General features: G+C 42.2%; 1 protein-coding gene across 1 annotated transcript in view; it reads left to right on the plus strand.

Annotated features, from left to right (window-relative positions):
* Positions 1 to 19888, plus strand: part of POP1 (POP1 homolog, ribonuclease P/MRP subunit) — a 48229-nt gene extending 28341 nt beyond the window's left edge. The window contains exons 12-16 of the mRNA XM_026663346.1: positions 9459 to 9574; positions 11163 to 11354; positions 12330 to 12484; positions 16952 to 17248; positions 18227 to 19888. Of these exons, the coding sequence (XP_026519131.1) occupies positions 9459 to 9574; positions 11163 to 11354; positions 12330 to 12484; positions 16952 to 17248; positions 18227 to 18881 (1415 nt within the window). The 3' untranslated portion in view covers positions 18882 to 19888. The remainder of the gene's footprint in view (positions 1 to 9458; positions 9575 to 11162; positions 11355 to 12329; positions 12485 to 16951; positions 17249 to 18226) is intronic.
* Positions 19889 to 20555: the final 667 nt, after the last annotated feature.

Here is a 20555-nt window from a genome sequence, read left to right on the forward strand (position 1 = left end):
GTGCAGGGTGCGTACATTAAATTCCAAAAGAGAAGTGCTGAATGCCCATACCTACCTCACACCAGTGGGCAACAGAAATGTGCTTCTGCCCATCTCAACAGGAGCAACCCATGAAAGAAGCCCCAAACCTATTATAATTTTATTACTGGTGAAGCAGTGAGCCCTTTTCAGCCAACCCCACTGTGGAACATCCTGTGCTAAAGGTGCTTTGAGTGTTCCCAAAGCAACATTCACAATTTGGAGCATGTAGTACATTTTAACACTTTTCCTTTCGGGACTTTGCAATGCTGAGTATAAAGCTGTGATCTTTTAATCTAGGTCAAAGTTACGAATGCCCCATGATCATCTGCATTTTCTCCTTCTATAAGATAGCATCCTAAATAAACCATAATTGTCTAATACAAGTCCTAGAACCACATAGGTAAGCGCAAATCTGTGTCTAAGGGTATGTCTACACTACGAGAGTAGTTCGATTTTACTTAAATCGAATTAGCGGAACCGATATTACAAAGTCGAACATGTGCATCCACACTACGAACAGTAATTCGACTTTGTGAGTCCACACTAACGGGGCAAGCGTCGACATTGGAAGCGGTGCACTGTGGGCAGCTATCCCACAGTTCCCGCAGTCCCTGCTGCCCATTGGAATTCTGGGTCGAGCTCCCAATGCCTGCTGGGGAAAAAAATGTGTCGAGGGTGGTTTTGGGTAACTGTCGTCATCCAACCGTCACTCCCGCCCTCCCTCCCTGAAAGGGCAGGCGGGCAATCAGTTCGCACACCTTTTCTGGTGAGTGACAGCGCGGACGCCACAGCACTGCGAGCATGGAGCCCGCTGCAACCATCGCTGCAGTTATGGCTGTTATGAACACCTCGCACCTTATCGTCCACCTTTTCCAGAGGCAGATGCTGAGAAATCAGGCGAGGAGGCTACGGCAGCGCGGTGAGGACATTAAGTCTGAGAGTGGCACAGACCTCTCGCAAAGCACGGGACCCTGCGCCGTGGACATCATGGTGGCAACGGGTCATGTTGATGCTGTGGAATGGCGATTCTGGGCCCGGGAAACAAGCACGGACTGGTGGGACCGCATAGTGCTGCAGGTCTGGGATGAATCACAGTGGCTGCAAAACTTTCGCATGCGTAAGGGAACTTTCCTTGAACTTTGTGAGTTGCTGTCCCCTGCCCTGAAGCGCAAGGACACCCGGATGCGAGCAGCCCTGACTGTCCAGAAGCGAGTGGCCATAGCCCTCTGGAAGCTTGCAACGCCAGACAGCTACCGGTCAGTCACGAACCACTTTGGCGTGGGCAAATCTACCATGGGGGTTGCTGTGATGCAAGTAGCCAACGCAATCGTTGAGCTACTCAAAGGTAGTGACCCTTGGAAACGTGCAGGTCATCATAGATGGCTTCGCCGCGATGGGATTCCCAAACTGCAGTGGGGCTATAGATGGAACTCACATCCCTATCCTGGGACCGGAGCACCAGGCCAGCCAGTACATTAACAGAAAGGGCTACTTTTCAATGGTGCTGCAAGCACTGGTGGACCATAGGGGACGTTTTACCAACATCAACGTCGGATGGCTGGGCAAGGTTCATGACGCTCGTGTTTTCAGGAACTCTGGTCTGTTTAGACGGCTGCAGGAAGGTATTTACTTCCCGGACCACAAAATAACTGTTGGGGATGTGGAGATGCCTATAGTGATCCTCGGGGACCCAGCCTACCCGCTAATGCCCTGGACAGTGAAAAAGAACTCAACTAGCAGCTGAGCAAGTGCAGAATGGTGGTGGAGTGTGCTTTTGGATGTCTCAAGGGGAGATGGAGAAGCTTACTGACTCGCTCTGATCTCAGCGAAACCAATATCCCCATTGTTATTGCAGCTTGCTGTGTGCTCCACAATCTCTGGGAGGAACAAGGGGGAGACGTTTATGGCGGGGTGGGAGGTTGAGGCACATCGCCTGGCTGCTGATTACACCCAGCCAGACAGCCGGGCGATTAGAAGAGCCCAGCGGGACGCACTGTGCATCCGGGAGGCTTTGAAAGCTAGGTTCCACAGTGAGCAGGGTAACCTGTGACTATTAATTTTGTTTAAAGAGAAGCTGAACCTGCCACCGTTTCTTTACCCAGTTAATGCTGACTATCCTCTCCAGTTACATACCCCCTTCACCCCGTTTCCCCCCTTCCAACACACCTTAAAAAATAAAATAAATGGAACTTTGTTCATTAAGACCGTTTTCTTTATTAAGGGTTTCGTGGTAAAGGGTTGAAACTGGGACGCAGACTGTGGTGGGGAGCGGGTGTAGTGATGGAAAGGACGCTTCTAAACTCGAGGAATGACAGGCTCCCGCTCCTAGAGCGGTCTGCAGTGGTGGACTGGTTGTTTCAACCGAGTCTACCAACCCTCCTTTTTGGGACTCGGGGGGGGGGGTTATGTGATTTTGTGGCGGGGGAGGACGGTTACAGATCCCCTGCTGCGTGGCTCTGTCATCCAGGCTAAGGACTGGTGCATAAGATCTGTAACCGCCCTCCCCCGCCACAAACTCACATAGCCCCCCCACACAGAACATGAAAACCACCTCCCAGACTGACCAGGGTGCCTAGTGACTGCAATGTGTGTGTGACATGCTGCTGAACCTGCCCCTGTGTCTGTACCCTGGTAAAGGTGACTGTCCTCTCCAATTACCAACCCCCTTTCCCTCCCTTCAGACACACTCTCCTCTAAAAGAACCTGACGGAAACAGTAATTAACAGAAACGTATTTTTTATTAACTACTACACAGTTAGGGGATGACACTGGAACGGGGGCTTGGGTGAGGTGCTTTTGGAGTGAAGGAAAGGACTTATCAAAACTTTGGGAGTGAGAGCCGTCTGGTACTTGAGCAGTCTGCAGGGGTGGAGTGACAGTTTTCACGGCCCCTGCCGCCCCTTCTTCTTGGGACTTTGGGTGAGGGGGGGATGGGACTTTGTGGCGGGGGAGGGCGGTTAGAGAGAGACTGCAGCGGGGCTCTGTCCTCCTGCCTCCGGTCCTGCAGAACATCTACAAGGCGCCGGAGCGTGTCCGTCTGCTCCCTCATTAGTCCAAGCAGCATTTGAGTTGCCTGCTGGTCTTCCTGCCGCCACCTGTCCTCCCGTTCGCTGTGTGATCGCTGGTATTGCGACATGCTCTCTCTCCACTGGGTCTGCTGTGCCGCCTCGGCTCGGGAGCAGCCCCTAAGTTCGGAGAACATCTCGTCCCGTGTCCTTCTCTTACGGCGCCTAATCTGCGCCAGCCTCTGGGAGGGGGATGCCAGGGTAGGTCAGGAGACACTCGCAGCTGTGGGATGGGGAAAAAGGGAGTGAATTCCTCACAAAGATACATTTTTGTGAACAATGAACATAGTCTTTCTCTGTGAACAAGCACCTATCACATGCGCACTCAGGACAAGGTCGAATTTTCGGCCTTCCCATTCACTGCCTGGGGTCTTGGAGTACAGATCACAGAAGCGGGGCAGGACAGCGGAATTCGGGTAGCAGGCGGACATGGTAAGCCGTAGACTTTTGGCTGCTGAAAGCTCAATTTATAGCAGTGCCCTCCTTTCACATTCAAAGCAATGCCCCTAGCGTTGGCCAGTTGCTGCTGCCGGCAATCCGGCCAGCATGAACTCTGCCCCTGTCCCACCCCCCTCGCGGCTGTCCCTGGGAAAGATCCCTGTATGCTACCCCTGTCCCGCCTCCACCGCGTGGCTGTAAACCGCCGGTTACACTTATGTAAAGGAACAGGCAATCAGTCCCAATACTAACATTCTCGTAATTTAAAGCAGGTCACCATGAGTGATATCACTCTGATGGGGATTTCGGACACCGAGAGACTGCGTGAATGCCAGCAAAAACCAGGGCTGTATGCGGCCATGCTGTGCGAGGCACTGATCCCAGAGTACCTGCTGATAGCCTGGCGCGGAAAAGTTTCCTACCATGGAGGACGCAATAAGGCCGCTCTCCGCAGGAACCTGATGCAAAGGCTTTCAAATTACCTCCAGGAGAGCTTCGTGGAGATGTCCCAGGAGGATTTCAGTTCTATCCCCGGACATATTGACCTAATTTTCCAGTAGCTGCACTGGCAAGGACTAAAAAGTAGAGCGCCTAGGGCAAAGTAATCATGAAAAACCCATTGTTAATATTCCATTCCTGTTCTGTTCCAAATAAATGTTTACATGTTTAAAACACTTACCGACTGATCCTTCCCCTGATTCAGGGTCACGGTTAACACCTTGGGAGGGTTGGTAGGGGATCTCTGTAAGGGTGATGAAGAGATCCTGGCTGTCGGGGAAATCAGCGTTGTAAGCGCTGTCGACTGCCTCGTCGTCCTCATCTTCCCCGTCTGCAAACATCTTCGAGGAAGCGGCCGTCGTCAATACCCCATTGTCAGAGTCCACGGTCAGTGGTGGAGTAGTGGTGGCGGCCGCACCTAGACTGCAATGCAGTGCCTCGTAGAAACGGCATGTCTGAGGCTGGGATCCGGAGCGTCCGTTTGCCGCTTTGGTCTTCTGGTAGCCTTGTCTCAGGTCCTTGATTTTCACGCGGCACTGCGTTGCATCCCGGCTGTATCCTCTCTCCGTCATGGCTTTGGAGATCTCGTAGATCTTTGCATTCCGTTTTTTCGATCGCAGCTCCAAAAGCACGGACTCATCGCCCCACACAGCGATCAGATCCAAGACTTCCCGATCAGTCCATGCTGGGGCCCTCTTTCTATTCTGCGATTGCATGGTCACCTCTGCTGGAGAGCTCTGCATCGTTGCCAGTGCTGCTGAGCTAGTCACGATGTCCAAACAGGAAGTGAGATTCAAACTGGCCAGACAGGAAAAGGAATTCAAATTTTCCCGGGCCATTTCCTGTGTGGCTGGTCAGAGCATCCGAGCTCGGACTGCTGTCCAGAGCGTCAGAGTGGTGCACTGTGGGATAGCTCCCAGAGCTATTAGCGTCTAATTCCATCCACACCTACCCAAATTCGACATGGCCATGTCGAATTTAGCGCTACTCCCCTCGTCGGGGAAGAGTACAGAAATCGATTTAAAGAGACCTCTATGTCGAACTAAATAGCTTCGTTGTGTGGACGGGTGCAGGGTTAATTCGATTTAACGCTGCTAAATTCGACATAATCTCCTAGTGTAGACCAGGCCTAAGTCCTGATCTTTATATTAGTAGCCAGATATTTTAACTTTTGGAATTTGACAAACCCTTCCTTGTTTAGGGACTATTGTGGTCATATGGATTTGTGCTGATTAATGGCACTTGGTGTCACCTTAACAGTAAGGAAACACTTGCTTTACTTGTCACATGCGTTTTGACTTCTCTTGGAAACTCCAGCCCCAATGAAGGAGATATTTGTAAGTGTTTGAAATGATATCGTAACAGAAGTCATGTTTGTTTTAGTCTTTCATCCTCCAACTTTGTATTAAGATCTTATTCACATTTTTAGCAAGTCTTTGAATTCATAAAGACTCTGCAGTCTCTCCAAGGTAAATAGTGTAAATAAGTAGTGTTTCTTGTCTTAGTCTTTATTTGTGGATTAGTGTGTTGTGTTATGAAGTGGGTATGGTGCATGTCTGTCCATTTATTTGTCAACAAAGTGTGTTTTGAATAGCTCTTGACTAGTTCTTCCCTGTAGGTGATGTGTGAACACATTGAGAATAACTTGATCCTTTCAAAACTACCTGTGTTTAGATACTTTCCTTCCTGTAGAGGTGACTTCTACCATCATTCCAATAAAAGGAGAGGACCCAGGGAGTGATCCCCAAAGGGATGGACTCCAGGGAAGTCTAGGCTTGTTGAGTGAGTGCTATCCTCTACCTTTATTAAATGGATTCCATGTTTCCTTTTAAAATTCTGTTTTTTTCCAGCAGCAGTTGTTGCCCTGTAGTAGATATTGAAGAGAGCCACAGAACGTAGTACCTTTCTCCTGGCCAACCCTAAGTCTCCTGGCTTACCATCTGTGCTTGCCCAAGAAACACAACTGCTGACCAGATTGTTCTTGAAACTTGGCTTCTTGTGAAGTACAGTAACTTGAGCCCATTCTAAAGGTTTTGATTTGACTGAAATGTGTTGTATTCTGCACATAGATTTTTATCAAAAGGACCTAGCTTTTGAACTGTTGGCCCCTAGTAAAATGTCCAATCTTTTCCCCCTTCACTTGTCTCCTTTGCTTGACTGACTTTGGCTAGCACCACAACTTTGTTATAAAACTAAATTGAATACACTCACATACCTGTAAAAATGCTAATTATATTGAAGGAAATTATTTTTTTCCTATATCTCCCTATACATTTAGGGTTTGTCTACTGACTTTCGGGGACAGGGACAGTGTCTTCTGCTCTTGTATAGTGTTGCGCACTCTGCTGAAGACTTAAGATGGGATTTTTCCAAAGGGCCAAATGGGAATTAGGGGCCCAAGTGCCATTGAATTGAATGTGCACAGTGCTTTACAAGAACATAGTTTAGGACATGATCCCTTCCTTTGTGACCTTACAGACTCTAGACAAAACCGCAAGGGAGAGCCCTTCAGGAGAGGGTGGTTATAAAGAGGCCATTGCTGAGGAGATTTAGGTTTGGGATATTTGGCAGACAAATAGGATTCTTCCAGACATAGGGAACAATGAGAGAGTCTGCACAAAGCCAGGAGCAGAAAGCGGTATGGGTCAGTGAGGAGAAGATTGGAAGGCATGTAGGGCAGGAGTAGAGGGAATTAACACTACAGACATAGGCAGCAGTAGTGATAGCTCCCTGAAAATGACATGAGAAACTTTAACTTCTTGTAGAATATAGAAAGTTGTGAAGAGTTTCAAGGATGGGGCATGGATGTAACTGCTTGAGCGCTCATGCCTTTAACTGAGCAATTAAAGAGGAGAGGCCAAAGAAGAGAAAGTTACAGTAATGAAGCAAAGGGGTTAACTAGGACACATTTGGATAATATAGAGAGAAGCAGATTATAGAGAGACTGGATATGGAGGGAGACAGTCTGCTTATTCTTGTATGCTGTTATAGCATATATAGTTCCAGGATATTGGAGAGACAAGATGGGTGAAGTAATATCTTTTATTGGACCAACTTCTGTTGGTGAGAGAGACGAGATTTATGGCTTATTACAACAGTGTAACTCACTAAACCCCCTTTTTGTCCTCTTACCACAGGGGTGTTAATGGGCCATTTCACTTGAATGGTTCCTTAGAATGTGCACTAATTACTTATGCTAAACCAGGGGTTCTCAACCTTTTTTTTTTTTTTTTCCTGAGGCGCCCCCAACATGCTATAAAAACTCCACGGCCCACCTGTGCCACAACAACTGTCTTCTGCATATAAAAGCCAGGGCTGGCGTTAAGGGGTAGCAAGCAGGGCAATTGCCTGGGGCTCCATGCCACAGTAGCCCACGCAACGCTAAGTTGCTCAAGCTTCTGCTTCAGCCCCGGGCAGTGGGGCTCAGGGCCCCGGGATTCAGCCCTGCATGGCAGGGCTTAGGCTTTCTGTCCTGGGCCCCAGTGAGTCTAACACTCGTCCTGCTTGGCGGACCCCCTGAAACCTACTTGTGGCTCCGCAGGGAGCCCTGGACCCCTGGTTGAGAACCACTGTGCTAAACTATCTATTCAATCTTGTATTTAGCTGCTTATCTTTGTCATTCTTATGTGATCATAGTTGAATACTGTTCCTATTTCAGCATCATCACCAGATGAAAGAAATAAATGTATCTGTTACTAAAATTATTTTCTCAAATCCCTGTGGATATTCGCTTTTTACATCTAGAACAGAATCCTCTAGATTTATGCTCTCAAGTTTAAGGCATCCTAACTTCTGGAAGATCTAATCATTATTTTTTGTGTCTGCCTTCTGTGATTATATGAAAACCTAACTTCAGGAGTGCTTTGGAGGTATCCTCTTGATAGCTCTGTAGGTATTCAAGGGACACTGTCAAGTTTGGGGTGGGGAATCACATTTGTCTGAGAATTTTTTAACTCCTGTGGTTACAAGTAGCATCTTAAAATGACTATAGCTGAAAAATGCACGCAATTAAAAAACCTTTACTTGACAGCATTTTGTATATAGGCTGTGCTACAGTTTTCCTCTAAATAGTCAGTTTCTCCTTTACTGAAAAGACACTTATAAATATGAATAGCAGGAAATCATTAACATTTGAAGGATTTCTTCAAAAATTGAGTGTATTCTATCAGAATTTTGTAAACTAAGCAATTTAAAAAGGTTCATGTTGAATGCTCCTTTAACTGATCTTCATCTTAAGATGTGGTGCCATAGATAGAAAACCTAGAGCAGTGGTCTGCTTTGTTTGTCAGAGAACAATTGATAGCCTCACTGTATTGAGACCATCTTGTTTTGGTAGGATAATACTGGTGCACAGATTGCAATGTATTTATTTAATAATAGTACTTGTACATTGCTTTTCCTCTGGTGATTTAGAAACGTGCACAAACATAGTTATCCCCATTTTGCAGATGGGAGTAACTGAAACATAAAAAAAGTTGAGTGAGTTGCCCAAGGTGTCACAGTAAGTCCATGGCAGAGCTAAAAATATTATGTTTGTTTCTGGTGGCACCCACAACTATCTAGAAACTACAAACCTGGGAAAGGCAAGGTCCCTGCCCCTACGAGCTCTAAAAAGAGAGACTGAGGGGTGCATGGGAACAACAAAGTAAGTGGCCAGGTGGTGGTAGATTTGGTACTGATAACTTTAAAATGCGTTATTAAAATATTATCAAGATCATCCCCAGTTGACATACAAGTTTGTTGACATGGGATGTGTAGCAGCTTGTAGGCTTCATGGTAACATTGCTTCTGCCGACTTCCCAAACCCAGTAAATTTCAGCCTTTTTCACTTAATGGATGATTCCACAAACCAATTATAAAGAGCTACAGGTTATATACTACAGATCTGTAGGATTGATTTTGCCAGATTTAGCAACATATGCTTACTAATTCATGCTATGAAACTGCTTTTGATGAGACCGCTTGTTCAATCCTCTAAAATGTTTTTTCAGACAAACTATAAACAGATTTTTAAATCGATAATATAGCTAAAATACTTAAGGGTTTGTTTACAAAGGGATGAAAGTTCATTCGAATTAACTAAAGGTGTGAATGTAAAGCGGATTAGTTAAACCGCATTAAACCTCTGTGTGGATGCATTCAGAATTAAAGGAGCCTTAGGACTTGTCTACGTGGCCCCACAGTTCAGACTGCGGGACTGTGAAATGCACACACCAAAGTGCTGCACTGTAACTGCCCCATGTGGATGCTGTTGGCACAAAGTAAAAGGTACCTGAGTTCTTTTGGAAGCCTTAATATGAAAAATCAAAGGCTTTAATATGTCCATTTCCATAGCTATAGTCTGTCCACTTATTTTGCTCATATTAATTGTCTATTCCCTTTATGTAGCTTAAGCTGAGAAATGTAGGTTTTGTATGAAGGTTCTCTCTCTTACAGATAATGAGAAAGTTAGGCAGCTGCTTCTGGAAGGTGTGCCTGTGGAATGTGCTCACAGCTTTATCTGGGACCAGACTATCTGTAAGAACGTTACTGAAAATAAAATCCCAGAGCAGGTAACTAACAGCATGGATTACTCTAAAGAAACTGTGGGTTAACATCTTACTGCCCTCCCCTATAATCCGTATATAAGAGTGTTATGTTACTGAGATGAAGAGTCTGTTCTCCAGTTCCCTGGAGTCATTGTATGCAATTTTCTTGCACAACCATTACAGTAATGCATTTTCATTACTTAATTTATGCTTTGAAATATAGTTTTGCTGGCTTGTGATTAGGATAAAATAATTCAATATCTTACTCTTGTTCTGGTGCCTTTACACCAGGTAAAAGGGTCAGAGGCTCTCAAAGCCTCCGATCTGGTTGGGTGAGGATTCCCAGGGTGCAGGAACTAAGCAAGATCGCTCTAAGGCTGCCTTCCAAGGCTTTGCCTCTCTCACCCTGGTGTAGGGGCGTTCTGGAGACTGGAGGGTCATGCCTGAAGCAGGGTTGACCATCTCCTTTACACATTTCCACCCATTTTGCTCATTCACAAGGTATTCCTCAAAATACGGAGAGAACACGCTTCGGTGATATTGATAGCACCAGTGCTGTGGAGATTCTGGGCAGTGCTGTAATCTGCAGACAGCTGGGGATAAACTGCCATAATTTAGGCTGTCACTCCAGGGGCTGTAGAACAGCCCAGGATCTGGAGGGCAAAAAGGTGGCTTAAAGTCACATTAGCTCCCACTCGCTCTGGGCTGCAACTTCTGGACTCCTCCTCCTTTTTGAAATGTAAAAATATTTGTGACTAATTTCTGTGTGAATTGGCATCATATTCCTTCAGATGACTACCTTTGTGTAAATAATCAAAGCTCTTCTAAAGCATGACCTGTGTAGCCAAAGAGAAATAACTGCATATAGGCAAAACAGAATAACCATTATGAACCTGGTGACCTTCTGCATGCTGCCATGAACTCGAGTGCTAACTACTCTGTAGAGCTATTAAAGCAGAAAGGAAATGTCAACAGATTGTAGCCTTACATGTTTTTGAAAATGGCTTAAGTATACCTTTCGTTCCTTGACCTTTGGAAACAAGGGGTTCTAGCAAGAGATGATTGAGAATTCTTGGGTGCCATTTTGATTTACGTTTATGCCACTGGTTGTGAAATTGGTTATAAAGCAATGCTCGGAACCAAAGATTCCTTTTTCTTGTAGCTATTGAATCCTAAAAATGATACAACTCAGCTGTTGCTCAGTGTAGTGAGTGAGAAATTGTCTGAAAACAGCTAGTCTGTTACACAGCAAAAATTTAAACACTCATGGGAAAAGCCCTTAAATATTAAATTATGGTACAGTATTTCTCTCCCTCATACAAGCTCTGGTAGTCAGATTTTCACAACTTGTTTACTAATGGGGCTTCTTCAGAAGTCGGCATTTCTACTTTGTTACCTTCGGCTTCGGTACCTGCTCTGCAATACAATAGCATGAATAACCTGTGCAGAATTCAGATTACCTACTTTCCCTGCCTATTATAAGGAAATCATTGTGTGTGTGTGTGTGTGTGTGTGTGTGTGTGTGTGTGTGTAACTGTAATAAGTTGTAGAAAAAAGAAAAATAACTATTCAATTATTGAGCATTTTTCCATCTGCTTTTATCCCATCTCAGGATTTAAACCATATGAGAGGTGAACTATTGGTACCTGGCTCACAGCTTGACTTGGGTCCTTGTGAATCCAAGATTCCTATACTCTTGGTTCAGCAGCCAGGGAAAGTGGCTGGTGAAGATCGACCAGGATGGGGAAGTGGCTGGGATATCTATCTCCCAAAGGGCTGGGGCATGGCTTTCTGGATTCCTTTCGTAAGTGGCTTTCATTACAAATTGCAGGCAAATATGACAGGGTATAAATTCATTTACTCTGATACATACATATTGGGGAAAACTTGTCCTTGTGCAACCCACTTACAACTACTGGGTCAAAATTTCAGTTTAAAGAGAGCAGATGAATATTGTCATGAAAGTGACTTGGTGTGTGTTTAAAAATATTTAAAACAACCTACCATTGTGTCCACTTCAGTTATTGCACCAATAATGGACATTTGACAGAGCATGAAATGAAGCTTTATATGGGGGCAGAGTGAGCAGGCCAGTGCTGCTTTATAGTTTTTCAGCTTTCATGTTTCTAAGGGTATATTTCTTTAAAAGATAAAATAAATACAAAATTTTAAGGAAAAAGGTGTATTCTGAGAGTTTGCAAAGGTTCTTATTTGGCACTTACTGCCATCCATATAGACTAGCCCTAGGTCGACCTCACCAGCATGCTGCCTGCTGAGGGGTCTTGCTGAACACAGGTTGGCAATCTCGGATTTCATGGGACCTGAAACAGGAGAGCAAAGTTTAAATTATGCTGAATGCTCTTACCTTGCTGTTTGGAACATTCTGCTCTTATAATTTAAAGAGGATGGTTTATTATGCTTGTCTGCAGTTCGCTATATAGTTCTGTGCTTATGGACGGAACAATTGTGGTGATCTGTTGTATAATAAAAGGTAATTGAATAACAGCTTTGCAGAGATATTATAACACTCGTGCCAATACTTGTACTAAAAATTTTCGAAATCATTCTCTAGATTTGTTGATGGCTTTTGAGAATTAAACTAATAAAGCATAACTAGCATTTCATTCAAATGAATCTTTAGAATGTGATAGCCATACTTTAATCACATCTTCAAAACTAAGGTGATAGAAGCTCAGTACTCTGACAGTGTCGCCTAAGGGGTTCTCCAAGATACTTCAGTTAGGAACATTAGAAAAATACTAATGTTATTACCTTACAGATATATCGAGGTGCACGAGTAGGCGGCTTGCAAGAGGGTTTGAAACATTCCGAATATAAAAGAACACCTCACATTCCAAATGACTTCCCAGACTGTCCTGCTGGAATCCAGTTTGCCAAAGAACTAGAAAACGTTCTTCTTGAAAAATTCAAGAGGTGAAGTTAATTTCTCCAAGATTGATTGCCACTTTAATCGAAACTTTGATATGCCTTAAAATTATCTGTTGCTCAGTTCAGTTTCTAGACTTGTGATTTGTGGTAGAGTTTTATTAGTGTTTTAAATCCCCACTATAATAAGAAACAAAAATCCATGTTATGTAGACTAAGTGCTCTCCCCTGAATAGGGTGCATAAATTAACTAAAACCCTATTCCCAGAGTTCTGTTCAGAAAAAAGCTGTAATATAATTGTGCATAATACATCAAAGTAAATAAAGCCATACATTTCAAGTTCCATTAGCAACTTGTAGGGGAAAACCAGTGTCCGCCAAATGGAGAAGGATAAAATTGGTGACAAGACATTTTGGTATCATCTATTAAATAGGGTGCAAAGATCTATAGAGAGCACAACAATTAAGCCCATTAAAGCACTTGAGTATATTTATTTTCCCAAGTAAATGAATGCTTATATTCTAATTCTTTGCTTCAGTATGTGGGGCAAGCAGAAGTTCTTTCTGGGCAAATAATTGTCAGATGTTTTGCCTGCTGCCGGGGATGAGAGGCTAGGGAAAAGACTGAGTAATATCAGGCACAACAGCGCCAACCAGGGTGGATTTGATTTAAATCAAATTGATTTAAATCACTAGGTAGGAAGACTTGATTTAATCATGGATTTCTACATAAAAGTGCATTCTTCTTGGTTGTTATAACCTTAATACATAGTCTTCACTGCTCAGAGATGGATGTAGGTTTCATTTTTAGAAGGTACACATTATACATTTTTAAACTGAGATTCATTTTGAAAACTTTTCAGATTAGGTTTACAGCTCTATCAGAGAATGAATGATTGTTTGGGTATTTCATTTACCAAAGATAACTGAAGCAGATAGTTCACCTCCCAATGACTTCATAAATATCTCCAATTCAACAGGTTAATCATTAATATTTGGAGGATTTTCTTGCCATGCTGTATTAGGAGGAGAACATCACCAGATAGGCATTTAAATTGTTTTATTTAAGTAAAACAACTACTGTATTCTGGATTTTTTTTCTTTAACAGCAAACATATAATATTTTAACAAAACAAGCACATGAATTTTTGAATTTAGTTAAACATTCCATTTTTTTAAAAAAAACCCATCAATTAAATAGACTTATGTCAGCCAGGTCAACATGAGAAACTTAAAATATTGGCTTCTGCAGCTAACTCAGTCGTCTTCACCTTCATTTTCCTGTTTGTTCATAATCTGGAAAAGAAAAACAAGCTTTCCTGCTTTTTCAGGTCCCAAATGATTTCTCAATTTGGAATGAATTAGTCCAAAGGAAGAAAATATTCTTTCTACACTGGCAGAAGAAGCTACTGCTGTTAAAAGTGAAATTGTCACTTCAACAGTCTCTGAATCCATGTGCTTAAGTGACTTCCCCCCAGTTCATTGGTGTGACTTTCTTTGAAACAGCATCAGCAAACATATATTTCTTGAATGGTTCACCCTTAGCTCTGAAGTTTATTATGGTTGGCATTATGGAGGGATGATTGCTGAATGTCCATGTCATAGACCATGTCATGTCATAGCTAATTCCTCTTCTTCAGCAGTTAAGGTTTGCCCCTGGTACCGAGTTATGAGAATATTTGCAAGAAAATGAACTGGAGAGAGTGCTTGTCCCGTTTGTTTTTTTTAATGCTTGTAATTTAACTCTGTCACTGCATATTTCTCTTTTTAAGATCTCACTCAGTGCCTTCCAAATTCAACAGTGTCAGCAATAAAACAGCTATTTCCCTGCATTTTGTTCAAGGCTACAGAAATAGGCTTCAGGGTACTCAGCATGTGTTCAACATTTCTCTTAAGCCCAATGTTGAGAACTTTGGCTGTGACAGTGCCATCTATTTTTTTCACGATTTTGTTGATAAACTGTCATCAGATTAGGCCAGTTCTTGATATAGTGCTCAAAACAGCCCACTTCTGAGTTCCATTGCTTGTCTTGTGGGAGATTTAGCTTGGTTCCTCCCACTTTTTTCAGAGCAGCTGCTGCAAAGTGGTTTTTACGGAAGTATTTTGCAATTTCAACATTAGCCTTTATTTCTGGAACACTGAAGTCTTTGGCTAGGAAGTGCATCAAATGAGAACTGCAACTGTGTTATTAGCTTGGGACTCTCGTCTAAATTTCTTCTCATCTTGGATACATTTGCAGCATTGTCTGTGACCAAGCTGCATACTAGACATTTGAATTTTTTTTCACAGTTTGTTATAGTTTTTATTGCTACTTCTTGTAAGTATTCTGCTGTGTGTGCATTTCCTGATATATCAATTGTTTCTATGAGAAAGACATTCCCTTCTGTTGTCACACAAGCACATACAACAGGATCATTGTGGACATTGCTCAACCCATCAAGACTCAGGTTAACAATTTCACCCTCTAGTTCTTTTGCACACTGCTCAATTTCTTTCATACACTTTATCCAGCAATTTGCCTGCGACATCAGCTCTGCTGGGTGGACTGTATCCTGGTCTTAATGACTGAACCATGTTAATTAAGTATGGGTTTTCAATCGTAGGGAAAGGAGAGTTTGTTGCATAAACAAACCGGGCATTTTTTCATCAATTACCTCTTTTTGTAATCTGTTTTTTATCACAAACTTACCTGTGGTTGTTTCTGGATAATGGAGATTTTTTCTTTTTCTTTTTGCTACTGGTGGCTATATACTGTGGCTATGTGACATACATGATGTGACTGAAACACTATCATTGGCAGATAACTCTGAAACTATAGAAAATGATGGTGATCTTGAAGGTGGATAGTCTTCAGAATCCTGTATGTTGAGGATGGAGTCTCCTAAACAAAATAAATAACTGCATTGACTTCTTATTACCATACTACTCATTTAGTATTACTCATTGCATTCACTGACACTCAGTACTACTTTAAAGGTCAAATTGTAAAAGGAAGATCTGCCTATTTCAGCTATTTAATTTTTTTATCACAACTGCATCTAAAATGATAGTAACCATAGAGTAACAACTCTATTTTTTTTTTGCTCAAACATGAGAATTCAGGAATAGTCCAACAGGACGACCAGCAGTCCTTAAGAAAGAAGTATGAAATAAAAAAGTTTACCAACCTGAAGATCCTGCATGTTCAGACATGTTCCTTTCATCATCTTCAATGCAGCTTCCTCCTGAGAAGGAACACTTCTCATGATGTTTCATTCAGGCAACCAGGCCTTGTATTTCTTTGTTGCACTGTTTGCATTTTGCATGCATGCCTGTCTTACCCACAGGTAGAGGAACTTCATTAAAATATTCCCAAACTGGGTCTCTTTTACAGCCTGCTGCCATTATAGGTTTTCCCTTCTAGTGAGAGAATGGTATGGTAGATCTCAAATCAAAGAAGGCTACACTCAGAAAGACCTCAAGACTTCTGGAATATGCTGCACAAACAGTTTCACTTTTGTTTCTACTGCCTGTCCCTCCCTTCCCACATTCATCTCCAGACGACTTCTCCTTGTCCAGATCTATTCCACCCCCAACAATCTTCTGTTCATTAAACTTTTTGAAACTTTGCACTTTTAGAGAGAAGTAAGGGATTGACTTTGTGTACACAAATTTGCAGAGGGACAGTAGGGTTGAGGTCTGTTATTTCTCACCTCTATATATTTATTTATCTAAAACATTTTTGCTGTTAACAAGCATATTATCTCTGGAGACACAAATCCAGAGTTTGAGAACTGAAAAACTAAGCATCTCTGATGGTATCTTCTAGACTGAGCATTGAGTCCCATTGAGTAGATAGAAAGATTAACCTAAGTCTATACAGAAGCCGCTGGAACCCCATAAGATTGGGTCCCTAAACTATTGGAACTCATTTACCCACTTTTCTTAAACATTACATGAATTTGTCTCATTTGTCTCATGATTAGAATTTATAATCCCTATTCCATGATGAGATACATTATAGCTCAAAGATATCTTAATTAAAACGATCTTTTGATAGGTTTTTTCCTCAAAAAGCATTTTATCCAAAAAATACGATCGATTTATTTATTTATTTTTAAATCATTGATTTTTATCCACCCTGGTGCCAACAAAGTAGACCTCTTGTAATGCAGAACCCTTGCACTCCAGAAGTACAGATACATGGCACTTTTGTATGGAACTCAAACTTCCAGAGATTCAGAATTCCTGCTTAACAAGATTAAAGAGTTAACTCCCCGTCTTTTTTTTTTTTTTTTTTTTTTTTTTTAAGTTAAAATACAAGGAAAAAAGATGCTCGGTTATTAGTTATTTGGTAAACTGGGCCCTGTCACTTAATTTTTTCTAATGATTTGCAAGTTGCTGAATAGATTAGTTTCCTTTATCCAGTATTTCGGCATCATAATTTTTCTTTATTCTTGAGGTGCACTGTAATGAACATTTGTTTCATTGCTTCCAAGTTATGGGACATTTTTTCTGTTTCCTTCTTTCTTTTAGACGCCCACCTGCAAAAAGGGCAAACTATGTCAAACTTGGCACCCTGGCACCTTTCCTCTGCCCATGGGGGCAACTAACCAGGGACTGGGAAGTAAGAAACAAAGCTCAGGAAGAATCTGTGGTTACTTCATCTGCAGACAGTAAGAGCGGTGCAACTGAAAGACAGGTTCCCTGTGAGCCCAAACCTGGACTGACTATAGAGGATTCTCAGGGTGACATCATGGAAGAAATGGCAAAGATTCAAAATTTATGCAAAGAAGATGGAGCTGCAACAAGTAGTGGCTTCTTTGTTCTCAGGTATGTAGGAGTGACTTACCAGTAAGTACTGTCCTGCATGCTTGTTAAGAGGGGATGACTTACTGGCAAGCCATGAGTCTAATTGTGTCCCCCGGCTCCCGGAGGGGATGGGAAGTGAATTCTGACCTGGTGGATCTCTACCCAGGTGGGCGGATGAGATAAAAAGCCCTCGGGGGGGAGGAAGGGGTGGAAGAACCTGCTGTGATAGGAAGTAAGCCATTTTCCTACCCTTCCTCAATGGAGAGTGACTGACTGCAGTGGGGAGCCTCTTTTAGTAAGCAGTTTGGGTTGATACTTGCTTTGGAGTGGCCCTATATTGCCTGCCTCCAGTGGGAAGGATATTTGGAGGGCTCAGAGAGCCATTGGTAGGGCGAAAGTGGCATATTTTAATAAATGTATAAATGATTAAAAAGAAAAGGAAACATGCACCTACAAAGCTCCTATCTAAAAAGGATTTAAATTTTAATTTAATTTTAAAAGCTCCAGTTTAAAAACTCTTGATGCATTTACTTGTATTCCCATCTCTAATGCATGGATATGGACAGTTCCTCTCACTACTCATGTTTCTATAGAGTGAATGGAGGTCTCGCATGACTTGTAGAACACTGATTAAGCAAGATAAAGCCATGCTAGCGCACATGAAGAGAAGTGCCTGGGTGGGGGTGTCTCATTTTGTATCGCAGCATATGAAAATAATGATAAAACTGAAGAAAAGCAAATCTGGCTTCAAACAAATTTGAAGCCAAAAGCGCTGATAATGTAACTGATTTTTAAGTGGATTGTGCCCTTTTCAGTGAACAGTTCTATAGTTATGTTTGTGTTTGTTGTGGGTTTTTTTTTTTAATTTTGAGAGCTTTACAAAGGCTGTCCAAGGTGTGTGTGTGTTTTTTTTTTTTAATCATTAATTTACAATGACACTTCTGAATTTTTATTGTACTTTGTTGAGCATCCCTAATGCATCTTTTAAACTTCAAACAGGAACAGAAAACTATTAAAGCAGTTATCAGCGAGGTGCCGGCCTACCTGTGGAAAAGGTCAGAGAGTACGCCCTGCTTCAAAACTTGGACAGAAGGAAATGACTGAAGATGCCCTCTTATCGATCTTTAAGTGCTACCCAAGGGTGCTGGTGTGGGTCAGCTTGTCCCTGCTAAGAAAGGGTAGCCCTGAATTACATGCCATGATATGCATTCCAACACAGGAGGATTTTCTACAGCTTAACAAAGACCAGCTCTTCTGTGGTCCTCAAGAGCCCAAACACAGCGACATATTCAAACACAAGATACTGAAACTAAAAGAGAGAAAAAAGAAAAAGAACAATGGGAACGCTCTAGAAAGTGGTGCTTCTGATGCCCTGGAGGCAAAGGCAGTTGAGGAGCCTAAAGAACTAATACTTGGCTTATGGCCTGACCCTCTACCAGATGTTACTTCACATTGCTCTAGAATTCTTTTAGGGTTTGTCACTCAAGGGGATTTTTCATTAGCTGCTGGCTGTGGAGAAGCACTGGGATTTGTTAATTTGACAGGATTACTACATATGTTATCCAGTCAACCAACCGATAAAAAAGGGCTTGTTTTGTTAAGAACTCCAGCATCTCTGCAGTACAGATTTGCTAGACTTAATATTGAGGTATAAGCATCATATTTGTAATGAAATAATGTACAGATATTACCAAAGAAATTATTCCTTCGAATCTCAAGAAATGCTTGTGTACCCCATGTCGGCAATGGGCAGTTTATTTTCCATCAAACTAATCTGTTAATGAACTAAGCTGTTGATCATTTATAATGTTTGTATAGCTCAAATGTTTTATTTTCTTCTGAATGTCTATATCAGTTTGTTTTAAAACATATGTTGGCTTTTGCATCCAGAAACACTTTCTTTATGCTGATATTGGTTTTTCTAATGGGCATACTATTTTTTTGTTGTTGTTCCAATGTAGTTGAAGCCAACGATATCAAAGATCTTTTTCACTTTTACAGTGTTCCCACTTCAAAAGACTTTTGGTCATATGGCTGCTGGACTCTGATTACAGTTCATGCTTCTGGTACATGCATGCCATCTGGGCCTGTGTATATAGCAATCAGTTTTTCAGGGCCCATTCAGTCTTGCAGCTGAACAGGTCTGGCTGCTGCAAAGTAAAGTTCTGTAAACACCTCTAGCCTAGACAATGTAGATGACTTGTTTCCATTGAAATAATTCAGTGCTTAAATGGAACATAAATAATAACTTTCTACATTTAAAGGCTGTGAAACACTGACTGCAGCATGTTGGAACCTGTATCATCCAAAGCGCTAACTTTTTTTCTTTCTGGGTCAGTGTGAACTTATTAAAAAGGCATTTTCTTTTCAGAATAAAATTTTTTTCATTATCAAGAAAAGTGGGTTTGGCCTACCGTGTGAAGAGAACTCTTAGTTGAGATTCCAATGTTATTTAAAGGTGCACTGAAATGCTTTAAATGAGACACTTAGGATCCTACACTTAGTGTGAAGTAATGCAAATTAGTGGTTACCGCTCAAGAAAGAGATGTTGACATTGTGGAGAGTTGTTTGAAAACACTTGTCCAATGTCAGTCAAAACAGCTAACAGTGTTAGGAACCATTAGGACAGGAATAGATAATAAGACAGAAAATATAATGCCACTATATAAATCCATGGTATGCCCACACCTTGAATACTGCATGCAGTTCTCGTCACCCCATCTAAAAAAAAAGTTATTAGAATTGGAAAAAGTACAGAGATGGGCAACAAAAATGATTAGGGGTATGGAACAGCTTTCATATGAGGAGAGATTAAAAAGGCGAACTGTTCATCTTAGAAAAGAGATGACAAGGGGCGTATGATAGAGGTCTATAAAACCATGAATGGTGTGGAGAAAGTGAATTAACGAAATGTTAGTTACCCTTGCATGTAACACAAGCCCTAGGGGTCACCCAATGAAATTAATAGGCAGCAGGTTTAAAAGAAACCTAAGGAAGTGTTTCTTCACACAACACACAGTCAACGTGTGGCACTCTGTGCCAGGAGATATTGTGAAGGCCAAAAACATAACAGAGTTAAAAAAAAAGAATTAGAGAAGCTCATTGAGGATAGATCTATCTGTGACTATTAGCCAAGATGCACAGGGACGCAACCTCATGGTCTGGGGTGTCTAATTCTCTGACTATGAGAAGCTGGGACTGGATGACAGGATGGATAACTCACTCTTAAGCATCTGGCCACTCTTGGAAGACTGGACCTTAGGCTAGATCGACCAGTGGTCTGACCTAGTATGACCACTATAAAGAGAATACATGGGTTACACTTAAA

This window comes from Terrapene carolina, unplaced genomic scaffold (assembly GCF_002925995.2).
Source record: "Terrapene carolina triunguis isolate 2854851 unplaced genomic scaffold, T_m_triunguis-2.0 Scaffold58, whole genome shotgun sequence".
NCBI classification, from domain to species: Eukaryota; Metazoa; Chordata; order Testudines; family Emydidae; genus Terrapene; species Terrapene triunguis.